Source organism: Bombyx mori, chromosome 3, assembly GCF_030269925.1.
Source record: "Bombyx mori chromosome 3, ASM3026992v2".
Taxonomy (NCBI): domain Eukaryota; kingdom Metazoa; phylum Arthropoda; class Insecta; order Lepidoptera; family Bombycidae; genus Bombyx; species Bombyx mori.
The window spans coordinates 12,534,419-12,550,956 of NC_085109.1; the positions used below are offsets into that span (position 1 = coordinate 12,534,419).

At 37.3% G+C, this 16,538-nt stretch overlaps 2 protein-coding genes across 3 annotated transcripts in view; both read left to right on the top strand.

The window, feature by feature from the left end:
* LOC101741563 (zinc finger CCHC domain-containing protein 24) overlaps positions 1-16,538 on the top strand; it is a 31,778-nt gene that overhangs the window by 624 nt on the left and 14,616 nt on the right. For both annotated transcript variants that reach the window (XM_004924364.5, XM_021346817.3), the window contains exon 2: positions 14,275-14,469. In XM_004924364.5, coding sequence (XP_004924421.1) covers positions 14,275-14,469 — 195 coding nt within the window. The remainder of the gene's footprint in view (positions 1-14,274; positions 14,470-16,538) is intronic.
* Positions 5,665-6,267, top strand: LOC100037421 (NADPH oxidoreductase; the record flags this gene model as incomplete). Its single annotated transcript, NM_001164176.2, is given in 8 exon segments — positions 5,665-5,676; positions 5,679-5,685; positions 5,688-5,722; positions 5,724-5,849; positions 5,851-5,993; positions 5,995-6,025; positions 6,027-6,174; positions 6,176-6,267. Coding segments are annotated over 8 exon segments (554 nt in total), but the record flags the coding sequence as incomplete, so codon positions are not given.

Sequence of the window (16,538 nt, forward strand, 5' to 3'; positions counted from 1 at the left end):
CACTTCTTTATTAAGGGACAAATCCATATTTGAATAACGCTACCGCTTGTCTATCGAACGAAATCAGAATGTGATTATCGTTTAGAAATATAAATATACTAGCTGTATCCGTCCGCTTGCTGGGCATTTAAAATTAACATTATTATTTCTCACCCCCACAAAGATTCTCGTCATTAACGTCCCCGCAACTGGTGTAGGGAGTCCAAAACTTAAATAAATATTAGCCTATCCATTAAGTACATGTATTTTCTACATGGATACCAAGTTTCAAGTCAATCGGATGCATGGTTCAGTAGTTATAACGGAACATCCGTAAAAATCACTGTAGATTTATGTATTAGTATAGATATCGCAGCCGAGTGAATTACTATGAGAAACCGTGACTGTAGCCGCGTAAACTGAATTGAACCGATTCTGAGAAAAAGAAGCGCGCATTTTAATTTAGTTCAGATTAAATTTATGAAACGAAATACGCACTAAGAATATGACCCACCGACAAAAATACATTTTTATTTTTTTATTGCTTGGTTGGGTGGACAAGCTCACAGCCCACCTGGCGTTAAGTGGTTACTGAAGCCCATAGACATCCACAAAGTAAATGCGCCACCCACCTTGAGATATAAGTTCTAAGGTCTCAAGTATAGTTACAACGGCTGCCCCACCCTTCAAACCGAAACGCATTACTGCTTCACGGCAGAAATAGGCGGAGTGGTGGTACCCACCCGCGCGGACTCACAAGAGGTCCTACCACCAGTAAAAATTAACCAGTAATTTAATTTCACAGAGATGTAATTCACCTGGGCGATAATAAATAACGTGAATAGGTCAATCGGGTCGATCTACGTTGTATTCACAACTAGATTTTTGTTCAGATGAGTTCACAGAACTGTGTCTCTATGTAAATTTAAACAAATAGTTATTCCCCAAAGTAATCTCTCGATCAGAGATTAGAAATAAATTATCATAGACAGATTTTTAAGGAATGTATTCTAAAGCGAAAAATTCTCAAACTCTTCGAGTTGAATTTACTAATATTATTTCCTACGATTATCTTTGCGGAGTTCCACAATGTTTTGATTTAGGCGCGTCTTATCTTTCGGCTTATCGATCGACATTCACTTTTAACTTTTTAAGTATACAAAACCTCTTTTCTGCAACAAAGAACGTTTTGTATGTGAAATGTTTTATAAACAAACTCTTATTAATAAATCATTGAACTGAAGTAAAATAAAAATGAGATTAACCCATGCCGTGCAGCTCCAATGGCCGTCTTCAAAATCTATCGTCAGATCAATCCCCTTATACTATACCTTGCCGTTTTCAATTAGTGTTAAATTTTATTCGTCTAGTATGAAGTGGTTTCCATACCAAATATTCATCACAAAATGTATCCCTCCAGTCATCTTGAAACACGAGATCAGTTTTAATTGTATTATACAGCTGTTTCACTCTTCTAAACTGGAACGCATGATTGATTTGCGAGGGTTATTGATAATGATGACCAGTCATAGAGAAGAACAATATTCCACTAGTAATTTGCAGGGACTGGAGGAAGTTAGGAAGCAGAAAGTTTTGCTAATACAGATATATAAAAAGAATGTAATAGGAGTAACAGTTAAAAGTAACCAGTGGCGCGGTGTGATAATCCCTGATTAATAGTTGAACACTCAGTAACAGTATAAGCGTGAAAGACGATATGTATAAGAGGGGAGTGAGCGAAAAAATGGTATATGATAGAGGAGTATGGAAGGAGAAAACATGTTGCGCCGACCCCAGGTGACTGGGAGAAAGGCAGGAGAATGATGATGGCTCAATTAAATAACAGTGTAGTATCATCGGTCCTGTTTCAGAAACACATTACGGCATTAGAACCGGAATGATAGACATATCGGCTTAGATACAAGAACATGGAAAATATCTTAATATCAATAAATTTTGTTCAAAAGGCCCGGTAGCTAAAGATCGACCAGTGATAGCCAATTTCGAGTTAGAGCCTTATTAGTCATTACAAAGTGAAGAGATTATTGAACTTTTTGGTACAATATACTGGTGCTTTTGGACAGACGTGTTTTGTTTTCATATCTCTGTTTTTCTATTGATGCTGTTTGAAGAGCTATCGGCATTACTCGTGCCAAATTGTCACCGAAATCGACCATGACCACGTGCTGGATGCTGTTTTTTTGCTGGTATCTGCAGTGAAGCAGTAAAGCTTTCGGTTTGAAGGGTAGGGCAGATTGGTGGCGGAATTTACTTTGTAGATGTAGTCTATGAACTCTGGTAACCACTAAACATCAGATGAGCCTACAGCTCGCCCACTAATCTAAGCTTAAAAAAATTAGATCGAAGACTCAATTATATACGCTATAACCCCACGTCCTTCTTGTGTGGATATTACACCTAAATTATTGATATCAACAATCAGTAAAATTCACATAATTTGGGGTTTGAATTTCTTGATTCTTTTATCATTAAACAATCGCGAACACGCTTCATAGATAGACCTTTAGAAAAAAATGCAGCCGTAGTTTTTTTTTTTTATTCTTTATTAGAGCCTATTAGATTACCTATTAGATTAAGTCGGCTATTAAAACCCGAAATTGCATTAGTCGATACCGCTACATCGGCCATAGATATTGGCCATGCTATCGGCTGTATAGAACGCTCTACCATCGCAAACGCCGAGCTGACTAGCCACTCATCATTGTTCCACACAAAAACCGGTGATAGCCTTACCAAACTTTGTCTTCTTCTTTTTCTCCACCTTATCTCACTAGCTGGGGTCGGCATAGCTAATTTTTCACTCCCATTCTCTTCTATCAGCCGTCATCTCAACACTCACTCCTCTCTCTCTCATATCGTCATTCACACATACCATCCATGTCTTCTTTGGTCGACCTCTTCCCCCTCTACCTTTGCACTACCATTTCCATACATCTCCTAGTCACATGCATCTTCTCTCTACGCGTCACATGTCCATAGCACGCTTACCAAACTTTGTATATATATATTAATACGTGAAGCAAAAACTTTGTATCCCTTTTTACGAAAATTGCGCGGACGGAGGAGTATGAAATTTTCCACACTTATAGAGAATATAGAGAAGGAGTGCACAATGCTAATATTTTTTTTAAATATAGCATAAAAGATACATTAAATCAATAAAGAAAACATTACACACACTACATACCATGTATTTGACGCACACACGCATGCATACTATTTATTGTCAAATTTTTGTTCTTGATGTCTGTTGTCAAATTGAGAATAGATTAAATATTGTTTGTCTTTGTTAATAATTTTTATAGTGTAGTCTTGGCGAAATTTGTGATTATAGAAGTTTAAAATACAATCATAATAGTGTACAAACTTACAATTCCAATTAATTATAGTCGAATTTCGACTACTGCGGGACCTCTAGTTTGTTATAAATTGTAAACACTAAACTCTAGAGCTTCGTGCTAATACGTACGGAAATAGTTCATAGTGAGCGTGGGTTATTGACACAGGCGGTGTACGTTTACGTATCTAACGTTTAACAAATTTATTAAATTCATTACCAGTTTACGACTGACTCGATGGTGGTGCAGTTAGCGTCACCGACTCTTGAGCAGAGGGTCGTCGATCGATTCCCTTATTGAGCAAACATTCGTGTGATGAACCGATTTGTTAGCTCTATGTCTGTGTGTTTATTATCTACTTAATTATATTCTATATTTTTATTATATTTATTTGTATGTATATCTCAGTTCCTATAGTACTGGTGATAGAACCTCTTGTGAGTCCGCGCGGGTAGGTACCACCACCCTGCCTATTTCTGCCGTGAAGCAGTAATGTGTTTCGGTTTGAAGGGTGGGGCAGCCGTTGTAACTATACTTGAGACCTGAGAACTTATATCTCAAGGTGGGTGGCGCATTTACGTTGTAGATATATCTATGGGCTCCAGTAACCACTTAACACCAGGTGGGCTGTGAGCTTATCCATCCATTTAAGCCAGAGTTCCCCAAACTTTTTTGTGTCGTAGACCCCTTGCCATGTTTTTCCGTGTTGGGTAGACCCCCTACTTACCTGATATTGATTTCCTGTAAATTTCTAACTGTAGTAAAGTTTAGTGTTAAAAACTTAAAGTAAAAACACATGTTAATTTATACATTTATTAATTGAATTTAAATTAAAATATACGTAACATAAAATAAACATAAAATAAACTATAAATAAAATAACATAAGCAATAAGTCAATATTTTAGTGAGAAGGATGAACCTGATGCTTTAATAATAAATTATCAACATTTGGTGTCAATTTTGTAAGGGTTAATCTTAAATCTCCTCGGCTAATGATGTCTTGATATTATAAGATAGTATGATGTAAGTAAATAGGTACTATCAGTGTATGTGTTGAGATCCACTATCGTGGACCCCCAAATTTTTTTTCGCTGACGTATAATAATACCCTTGCAGGTTGTCATAGACCCCTAGGGGTCGATATAGACCACTTTGGGAATCACTGATCTAAGCAGTAAAAAAAAAAGGCTTTGTAATGGTAATGTTGCAAAAATCTCGCTTAAACCAAACAGCCTTTCATCTTTCGATATATTGTTTCGACGGATGATCTATAAATACAAAAAGCAACACAACTCATATTTCATAAACGAAACGCGAGAGAATTCACGGAATGATACAGCGAACATGCAACGTTAGTGATTGGTGTTCTAATAATTTTAGGATAGCACAAAAGCGTAGTGCGGGAATCCTTAAATACATATGTATACTCGTAAATTAAGTGACAAGAGTACAACCTAATTGATAAGCCGCATGGAAAAAGTCTAAGGCCATAGTGCCAAAATAGATTGATATTGACAGCCTATGCAATTATTTTATATATAACTACTAGCGGACCCGGCCACACGTTGCTGTGGCTGTGGCTTAGGTTTTTGTTTCTAAATAACTCGCGGCCGCCTATGCTAATACCAAAAATTTACAACGTAAGAACAATTGGATTTCACTGTATTGCGTTTACTACGAAATAAATTTCACTTATACTTTAGCCTCAGAAACACGTGGTGCTTATGCCATTAAATTGTAGCTTATGTGAAACGTTGGTATTTTTAGCACAGCGCCATCTATGAGATATTAAAGTCACAGTATAACAATTGTCTGTAAAAACTGATTTAAGGCGCCATCTGTTTTAGACTTATGAAACTTACAATTAATAACAAAAATCAACATAAGAAATCATTTTATTGTTAATTAATAAATATTGCGACCATTCATCGAAATAAAAACCATCCTATCTCTCAAGTTGGATCGAACTGCACATGGTGTGCGAATTTTATTATAATCGGTTAAGTGGTTTAGGAGTCCATTGAGGACAAACATTGTGACACGAGATTTATATATATTAAGATATTTATTATTATATCATTTAAGACAAAGTGACGCTACGTTTAAAAGAGCCAACTGGAATTTTATTCATGTTTAACTAAATTTATGTGTTTGCGGTTTGATTTAGGTAACATGTTCGACGTGTTTGACAGCTTTAGACAATGGTCGTTTCTCTAGTACTTTTTTTTAACGTAAATTTATCTATGTTGATTGGTTGATTTGATCGGTACCTGCCGGCGAGATTCGAACGCCGACACTGCTCGATACGAACGCACCGCCCTATCGTTTAGGCCACAACGACTTCAGACAACAATTCGGATGGAGTTTTTTTTACTCTTATTGGCCCGCGACGGGGCAACGAAAAGCCGCCGTCACCCGAATCATGTTTTGTCGGATCCCCGTGATTCCCTCTCGGTGCTTTTAGACCTCTCAAGCACCGGTTACTGTCCTTGTCGAGTTCGACGAGCGAACTAACCCAAAGACACAGCCTACTGAGTTTCTTGCCGGATCTTCTCAGTCGTCGCGATTCCGATCCGATGGTAGATTCTGCGAAGCATTACTCTTGCTAGGGCTAGTGTTGGCAAACTCTCTCAGGTTGAGTCCGTATGAGCTCACCTAACCGTCCGCGCGTAGCTGGTATAGCCTCTTAGGTTACCAGCGAATAGGTAGGAAGAAAAAACGGTTTGTTCTCAAATAAACGCAAATTCAAAACGCTTTTGTTTATCAAGATTTTTATTACTTAGATGGGTGGACGAGCTCACAGCCCACCTGGTATTAAGTGGTTACTGGAGCCCATAGACATCTCTACGACGTAAATGCGCCACCCACCTCGAGATATAAGTTCTAAGGTCTCAATATAGTTACAACGGCTGCCCCACCCTTCAAGCCGAAACGCATTACTGCTTCACGGTAGAAAATATCGTCAACTGTTAGCACACAATGTAAACGGTCGACTAATTGTGACCGCTCGTGTGTCCAATGGAATTTCAGTGCTCTATATCTAGTGTGTGTACGGTCACGTAATGTTTCTATAACTGGACCCCACCCACCACTCCGTGCGCGTATTAATAGAACGGTACTAACAAACAATATGATGTTGTGTCTGCATCTTAACGAACAGTGTAGACAGACGGTCAAGCTACAAAATCTCTGCATTACCCATGTCTACGTTTGAAGCTATACAAATTTTGTCTATACCTGATGCGAATGTATATCTTTATTTTGATTAGATTAAAATTTATATCTTCTTTTTCTCTTTGTTCTTCCTAAAGTTTTTCCGTTATCTGTAAGTAACACATCGATTGCGATATATAACACATATGCGAAGTAATGAGTCCCGTCAGTACGGAACACGATTTTTGGACGAGCTCACAGCCCACCTGGTGTTAAGTGGTTACTGGAGCCCATAGACATCTACAACGTAAATGCGCCACACACCTTGAGATATAGTTCTAAGGTCTCAGTATAGTCACAACGGCTGCCCCACCCTTCAAACCGAAACGCATCACTGCTTCACGGCAGAAATAGGCGGGGCGGTGGTACCTACCCGTGCAGACTCACAAGAGGTCTTACCACCAGTAATTACGCAAATTATAACTTTGCGGGTTTGATTTTTATTGCACGATATTATTCCTTCACCGTGGAAGTCAATCGTGAACATTTGTTGAGTACGTATTTCATTAGAAAAATTGGTACCCGCCAGCGAGATTCGAACACCGGTGCATCGCTCGATACGAATGCGCCGGACGTTTTATCCTTTAGGCCCCGACGACTTCGAAATATTATATTATAGTAACTCATCTGCTCATAAAAAGCATAAAACGTATTAGATCGAGCGAAGACAATGCGCCTGCGCTAGTCAAACGCGTTTCCTCTTCGTTAGAAGAACTGTTAGAAGGGGTTTCATCCTCCGTGGTAAAGTTTTCGGCGGTTGGCGTATACATAAATGAGTCGTCTATTATCAAAGGTGGCAATCTGTGCATTTGGACGAAAAAAAATGTTATCGATATGTCAATACAGATTGATTTGAATATAATCGTCTCCTTCAAAGAATACGGTTCAAAACCTGCATTAAATTAAATAAAGGTGAATACTTAACCTGTTATTTATCTAAGATGTCGTTCAGAAGAGTTTTGTGACTGCCAATGGAATACAAAGTCAATAATTCGTTTTTCTGATTTACCAATAATTGTCCAAAAGTCACATTGCCGGCTTTGATAATAGTCGACTCAAATAATAGTTTAACAAAACTAAAAAAAATACGCTTTTATAGAAAATGCCAGAAAAAAAATAGAAACTTTTTTTTAGTTGAATTTCAATTTTTATAATAATTTTTTTTCAATTTGTTTTTTTACGTTGAATTGTCATCGGTCCTTAACAAGTATACCAAATTTCGGCTTTACGTATCAAGAGTCAAGCATACTAAGCACGTTGTCATTTCTATGAGTTCATGGACACCAACCACGTGGACCATGAACTCGATCGAGCCTTGACCCAATATAAATAAAAGCAAAATCATTGAAAAACAGGAACAACTAGACAACAATACCCGCGAAAAAAACCTTGAAGATAATCGAATTTAAATTGTAAAATAGAGTTTGATGTTGTTTTTTCGTTTTTCGTTCTAGAGTACCTACCTACATATGAATTTAGAACAAATCTTTTCATATTTTGCTGTTCAAGACTTTACTTCAAAAGGTCATCCAATTGCGTGCTAGAGCACATTTCCTATTGTGTTTTTATTTTCAGTTATTTTTGTACACTAACTGCTCATGTGTTGCGTTAAGGACATTGGCAAGATCTTCCACCGAGCGAATGAGATTCCTCCGTAGATCGACAATCGAAATGTTTCTGTACAGGACTTGTGTATTATCGATGGGTAAAAAGCTATTTATGTGATATTTTTACAACTAGACAGGAGAGCCATTTATAGTTTAAAATTTGGAAAATAATTTGAATGGAGTAAACTTAATTGAAGTTTCATTAAAAGCATCGAACTGTTGATGCTAATACCAAATAAAACGCACACTTAATTACAAATATCAATGTCTAAGCAAAATGTCTCTTAAGCCTTTCACCCCCCGATATGTAATTTTTACTGGTGGTAGGACCTCTTGTGAGTCCGCACGGGTAGGTACCACCACCCCACCTATTTCTGCCCTGAAGCAGTAATGCGTTTCGGTTTGAAAGGTGGGGCAGCCGTTGTAACTATACTGAGACCTTAGAACTTATATCTCGAGGTGGGTGGCGCATTTACGTTGTAGATGTCTATAGGTTCCAGTAACCACTTAACATCAGGTTGGCTGTGTTCATCTATCTAAACAAAAAAAAAAAAAAAATTAAACAAAAAAAAACTTGTGTTCAATAATGGCTACCCGCTTTCATATATTACTGTTGTACTGTTAGTTATCCAAACAAATAAACAAATAAAATAAATATGGTATAATAGTCGAGGAATTCCTAGGACGCGTGTTAAGAAGACGTCAATGCAAAATCATGTTACAGTGTTCATAGAATACCTCGTTGCTTTTACATTTAATTCATTCATATAGTCTAGTACAATCTTTGGTCTTTCTAAATATGAAATACTAGCGGCCCGCTCCGGCTCCGCTCGGGTCTTTAACAAAAATTTCAACGATATATGACGTTGTTTTTTTTAAATAATATAACACTTCTTGCAGCATAACTATAATAGTTAGACATATGCTGTCGCGACACTTTTTGTAAATAATAATGTGTTCTACAAAGTCGTAGTAATTTTTTTACACCTTGGGTTACATTATTGGAGTTTTAGTAAGGATTCCTAATTTTTTTTCAAAAAGGTATACCTAGTCAGGTCATAAGTATTGTCACACAGTAAAAACTTTTCTTTTAGAATGCTGGCCACAAAAAAGTTTATTGAATTCGAATTTCGAATTGTTCATGAAAATAAAAATGTATACTTTTAGAATTTTACTCATGTTTAAATATGGAGTGGACGCTTAAAGAAGACTGTGTTGCAGTTATTGCGTTGCATCGTTGCGGTTACGCGCCAATTCAAATTTTTAACATACTGAAAAATTTTAATATAACCAAAAGATTCGTTTATCGTACGATCAAACGATACAATGAAGACTCTAGTGTAGATGACAGGTCAAGAAGTGGTCGCCCTCGGTCTGTTAGGACTCCAGCAGTGATAAAAGCTGTGAAGGCGCGAATTCAAAGAAATCCCAAACGTAAGCAGAAACTGTTGGCCCTTCAGATGGGGTTAGGCAGAACCACGGTGAAAAAGGTGTTAAATGAAGACTTAGGGCTTCGGGCATATCGAAGAAAAACAGGACATCGTTTGAATGCTCGTCTAATGGACCTGAGACTGAAGAGATGCCGCGCTTTGTTGAAGCGGTACGCGGGAAAAAAATATAGGGAAATTCTTTTTTCGGATGAAAACATTTTTACCGTAGAAGAGAGCTACAACAAACAAAATGATAAGGTGTACGCACACAGTAGTGAAGAAGCGAGCAACCGTATTCCGCGTGTCCAACGAGGTCATTTTCCATCCTCGCTCATGGTATGGTTGGGAGTTTCTTATTGGGGCTTAACAGAGGTACATTTTTGTGGGAAAGGTGTAAAAATGAATGCAGTTGTGTATCAAAATACAGTCCTGACGAACCTTGTGGAACCTGTTTCTCATACCATGTTCAATAACAGGCACTGGGTATTCCAACAGCTCATAGAGCGAAGAGCACACAAGACTGGCTGGCGGCGCGTGAAATCGACTTCATCCGGCACGAAGACTGGCCCTCCTCCAGTCCAGATTTGAGTCCGTTAGATTACAAGATATGGCAACACTTGGAGGAAAAGGCGTGCTCAAAGCCTCATCCCAATTTGGAGTCACTCAAGACATCCTTGATTAAGGCAGCCACCGATATTGACATGGACCTCGTTCGTGCTGCGATAGACGACTGGCCGCGCAGATTGAAGGCCTGTATTCAAAATCACGGCAGTCATTTTGAATAAACTTTAGTGTCATAAGAATCTGTGTTTTGTTAAGTTCATTTTGGTATATGAATGGTTACATAATGAATAAACTTGTTTCAATTATTTTACATTAAACATGTGACAGAATTTATGACCTGACTAGGTAGTATAGCTTCCAAGCAGTGAAAGAATTTTTCAAATCGGTTCAGAAGTTTCGGAGCCTATTCAATACAAATAAACAAACAAATCTTTCCTCTTTATAATACTAGTATAGATTAGTTTAGATGTAATTGGTTATTTCTGACCAGATCACCTTCAGAAATACCTATTAAACAAAGATCATTTACGGTAGATCCTCGAACTATAAGTTCTGTAAATAGATAAATAACATGAAATATTATTAAGTTCAAAAGCTTTATTAAAAAGTTTTTTGAGCCGTTCATATTAATCGTTCTGAGTAGGGTCGGCAAAACAATACTTAGAAAAATTCCTACGCGTATTGTAATTTGATTTTGTCGACAGCCACAGTAATAGGAGTTACTGAAAGCCAGCAATAAGTTGTATTAGAAAATTATCTGAAGATACTCGTACCACCAAATATGGAAGTTCAGTAACAATATAAAAAACAAAATAGTCACATGCCAAAGAAGAATGCTAGAATACAGAAAATCGTGTAATAAAAATCAAACCCGCAAAAGTATAATTTGCGTAATTACTGGTGGTAGGACGTCTTGTGAGTCCGCGCGGGTAGGTACCACCACCCTGCCTATTTTTGCCAAGAAGCAGTAACGCGTTTCGGTTTGAAGGGTGAGGCAGCTGTTGTACTAATACTTGAAACCTTAGAACCCATATCTCAAGGTGGGTGGCGCATTTACGTCGTAGATGTCTATGGACTCCAGTAACCAGGTGGGCTGTGAGCTCGCCCAGCCATCAAAGCAATAAAAAAATGCGTCACTCAAAAATCAGAAATGTTAGCAAAACAACTGATGTACTAGTTCAAGCCTTAACTTTAAAATGGAAATGGGCTGGGCATGTTGCACGCTTTCTGGACCAGAGATGGACAAAAAAGGTAAGAATATGGACGGGCTCACTACGAAAAAGAAAGAGGGGAAGATCATATACTAGATGGGAAGACGATATAAAGAAAGTAGCTACTACATTTTGGGTTAAAATTGCGCAATCCAGAGAAGATTGGCTACCCTTGGAGGAGGCCTTTACCCAAGGAAGGGTTCTTGCAAATGGGAAATAATACATAATATTATTCAACAAACATATTATTTATTATATAAAATTAATAGCATAGACACATTGCATTAATTTTTGTTTTTATGTCACTTGTACGAGATTAAAGGCTTTTTTATTTTTATTTCTTAGGTACTAGCATTTTCATATTTATCTACCTTTTAAACCTTCTCTGGACTTCCACGAATAATTCAAGACCCAAATTAGCCAAATCGGTCCAGCCGTTCTCGAGTTTTAGCGAGACTAACGAACAGAAATTCATTTTTATATATTTAATAGATTTTATTTATTTTACTCATACCACGGAGGATTTATAAAGTAGCAAAACTAGACCTGTAGTAGGTAACTACGGATATGTTTCTTTGTCTTCTGATTAAAATAGGTCGATGAAATTTAGTCCATTTACACTTCAAAGGGTTAAGATGTCCATACAAGGAATCTTTAAAAACGATCTTAGAGAAAATACAAAAGAAAGTAATAACAATATTATGCTGAATACGAGTTATTGTACAACATTATATTTATATATATAATATGTGAACCAAAAACTTTGTATACCTTTTTACGAAAATGTTGTTTTATTCGTGTTTTCACTAATCAACTTTATCGATAATTTTAATTTTCTCTTTAAATAACCAGTTCATATTTTTTTTATTATTCTGTCGGTAAGATCGAAAAATATTATTCATATTTCATCATTTTATCAATATGTAATTCGTACTTAAATATAATATCTAAAAAACAAAATTTATCAAAAAAAATACCGTCATTATCTAGTTAATTAAAAACGTTGTAGAGGTTTTCTACTAGAAATAAAATAAAAAAATCAATGCATACACATTACGTATCATAGTGGATACTCTCTCAGCATCATTATAGAAGAACTTCTTCTTATTGATTGTATTCAAAACAGATATAATGTATGAATGGTCGGATGTATGGCGCAACGCACGTCAAACTTCTAATATCTGGCTGGATCGTTATAATTCTTTAAGCAGATGCGCGTTCGCACCTCCCCCGACCAATGGGAACGGTCGCGAAGCTATTTACTGCTATTTCATTATTTGTTTTATGTCCACGTAACGATGCCGAATTTGTATCAATTAAACTGATGCGTGCCAGAAGTGTAATAAATACGAGCCCCCGTAAATAGTCTGTGATCTTTTTTTAGATGTTACCTCTGGTTGTAGGGCGTGTTGGGTAATGCCGGATTGATAACGTCGGGCCACAGTTTTGAATGTTTTGGCGGTCAATTAAATAACGTTTAAATTTGAATTTTAGGATTGCGATGGAGTTCCTTGACCTTCCTCGTCTCCTTCTTCCTCTTAAGAGGCGCCGAAGTCGGACGTAACCCAATCCGCTACCTCCCTAGACCGGGTATTCGTAAATGCGTAAATGTCGTCGTGGCCTAAAGGATGTCGTCGTGGCCTAACGGATAAGACGTCCGGTGCATTCGTATGCAGCGATGCACCGGTGTTCGAATCCCGCAGGCGGGTACCAATTTTTCTTTATTGAAATACGTACTCAACAAATGTTCACGATTGACTTCCACGGTGAAGGAATAACATCGTGTAATAAAAATCAAACCCGCAAAATTATAATTTGCGTAAACACTGGTGGTAGGACCTCTTGGGAGTCTGCACGGGTAGGTACCACCGCGCTGCCTATTTCTGCCGTGAAGCAGTAATTTGTTTCGGTCTGAAGGGTAGGGCAGGCGTTGTAACTATACTGAGATCTTAGAACTTATATCTCAAGGTGGGTGGCGCATTTACGTTGTAGATGTCTATGGGCTCCAGTAACCACTTAACACCAGGTGGGCTGTGAGCTCGTCCATCCATCTAAGCAATAAAAAAAGGGTTCTCCAGCGTTAAAAAAAAGGATCGCTGTAGAAATTTGATGATTACGCTTGCTTGTGCGAACTCTCACCATGCAAGTATTACAAGTGAGACTAATGCTGACATTACGTACTGAAGACACGTACTGACACCCACAGAGTTCCAATCTAGGAGCACTCTTGGACAAACAGCTATTTTAGATAGACTGAAAACGTACTTTCCTAAATTGGCACTGAATTCTGACTGATTGAACAGTTAAACTGAATCTAAAATACGTAGCATTAAATCAATTATTTTTTCCACAGAAATATCTATATATTAATACGTGAAGGAAAAACTTTGTATCCCATTTTACGAAAATTGCGCGGACGGAGGAGTATGAAATTTTCCACACTTATAGAGAATATAGAGAAGAAGTGCACAATGCTAATATTTTTTTTAAATAATCCATAAAAGATACATTAAATCAATAACGAAAACATTACACACACTATCATGTCAACTCACAACACATATATATAAATATACTCTTTGTTTATTGTCAATTGTCAAACTTTTGTTAGTGTTTAAAGTCGGTGGTCAAATTGAGAATAGACGAATATTGTTTGTCTTTATTATTATTTATTTATTGTATCGTTTTGGCGAAATCTGTGATTATATTAAATAAGTATAATAGTATTTGACAATAGAACCATAATAATGTTTAAACATAAAATTTCAATTGATTAAAGTCGAATTTCGACTACTGCGGGGACCACTAGTGTCTATAATTGTTTGTCTTGCATTTTATTCAATAAAAACAGTTATTTTGTGAACGTCATAGTGTTAATTATTAATCCTTCAAATGTCTATTTGTTTCAGTGGATGCCAGGCTCGGCATGGGGTCCGTTACCGACTGCGGCACCACGGTCCGCCCCACCACCATCGGACGACACCAGTTCTCTCGTGGAACAGCTGACGGCGTTGTCCTTACGTCGGCCACCTCGGCCCCCACCACCAGCTTACATGTGTCACTTGTGCTTCAAAAAAGGGCATTACATTGGAGATTGTCCGCAGGTATAAACCAAAAAGTATTGGCTAAATTTTGTATATAGCTTGATCTGCGAAAACAAAATTCAAGTATGTTCAGTAACAAAACAATTGTAAACGTTTTTGTTTCACGCCAGATAGAGATCACGCTATTTTTCACGATAACGTCACAGCTTTCATACAACTTAAGCCCACTGAGTTTCTCGCCGGATCTTCTCAGTGGGTCGCGTTTCCGATCCGGTGGTAGATTCTGCGAAGCACTGCTCTTGCTAGGGCCAGTGTTAGCAATACACCCGGTTTGAGCCCCGTTAGCCCACTTACATATCAAGGAAAAGCTGATATTATTATAGCCTCTCAAGGTAGGAAAAAAAAAACAACTTCATAAGACTATCACAGCTGCAAATGATTATTCTTTCCCAAGTAAAGATTTGTGAAAAATATTCCAACTTTAGTTAAATGACTGGCTTAGTAAATGGCAGAGACTTTTTGACTCAAATGTATTATACATTTGTAGCTCCAATAACAAAGCCAAAACCCCAAAACAGTGGTCTTTAAAAACATATCGGTTGCGGCACCTAACTATTAACATTTTTCGATTTTTTGGTTCACATGTATTCTGAAATGTTTTAAGAAAAAAAATGGCAATGCTACCACAGGTAGACAAGCATGGTAAACTAAGATCTCGATCGAGTCCTGTGTGCTTGGTTCGAACCCTTCGGTTCGGATTCTTCTCAATCGTGTGGCCCTTGACAGAGTGGTCGTGATCGTCATGCAGTGTTGCAGGGCAGAGTTGATGCGTCTCACGATGTCCAGTCATCCCTTCCTGCTCGAGGCCATTTTACTGCACTAATTTAGGGGACCTCCCACTGCAGTTGTAATTTGTTCGGTTCACCGCATTTGTGACCTCTCGCGTGGTCTTGTACCATGCACCCTTCCCTATACAACGAGGCGTTCTATGGCCCAACCAAATATTGCTTCGGATAAGAGGATTGGTAAGAACGGAACGTATAAAAAGAGTGTGGAACGGAGCGTTAAGATGTGAGTGGAAAAAACGGTAAGAACGGGAGAAGAGAATGACAGACAGGGTGACACAAAAAAGGAAGATGGCGAAGACGGTTAAAAAAATGAGCAAGGCGTAATAAGAGTCTTAATTAATATTTAAATATTATTTTAACAGAATATTTTGTAACAGTGGAAGTTTTATTTTATGCGCTGCGATCCCTAATTCTACATATATGTATCATATCTAGGAGTGAAAGGCTATTGCTAACTTTGTAATTAAAGGTGTGATTTATTTGGTATTAGCATCAATAATTCGATGTTTTTTGAGTGAACTGCAATTACTCCATTCAAATAGCTGAAGAAGTTTTTTGTTATGATATTTCTTCCAAATTTTAAGCTTTAGACTCTTCTGTATAGTTACAAAAATGTCGATATTATCTCGTAAAACTATTCGCCTAGTATAATAAATATAAACAAAACAGCACATACATCTTAAACAGCTTAACATGATTCAAGAATTTATAGCTAATGAGAACATTCTGTAATAACAGAAAGTTACTAGTCCTGTTAATTTAAATGTAAAAATCTAAAGCGCTCAATTTTATATTATAACCTTTGTTAATTATTTTTATCTTGTATGCGATTTGGCCTTCAGATCAATAATCGACCCAAAAAGACTCTTCGGATTCTGGTAAAGAGCTAACACTAGATAGACTCCGAGATCTTTTCCCCATAAATTCAATAAAAGACGTAAAAAAATAAACTGTAAAAACCAAAGAAAAAACTCTCTAAATATGTAAAAGTCGATGTGTGTTCTCTATAAACTCTGAAGCGGCTGGGTCAATTTCTTGGCAATTTATAGGCAATCTTCATCTTAGTCTAGAGGATGATCCTGTAAAATTTGGCAACGATCGGATCGAAGATAAATCAATTGTCGGCCAACAAAGCGGAGTTAGTTTTAGTAGTTTATAAAAAAAAGCCAAACTTGTTTTTAATCTTTTGTAACTTATGTGACAACTTCCTGTGAAGGCTTGAAGTAGTTAACGAACAACGATTGTTTCAAATGGCGCAGTAATTTATAATCTGCGCGGGGT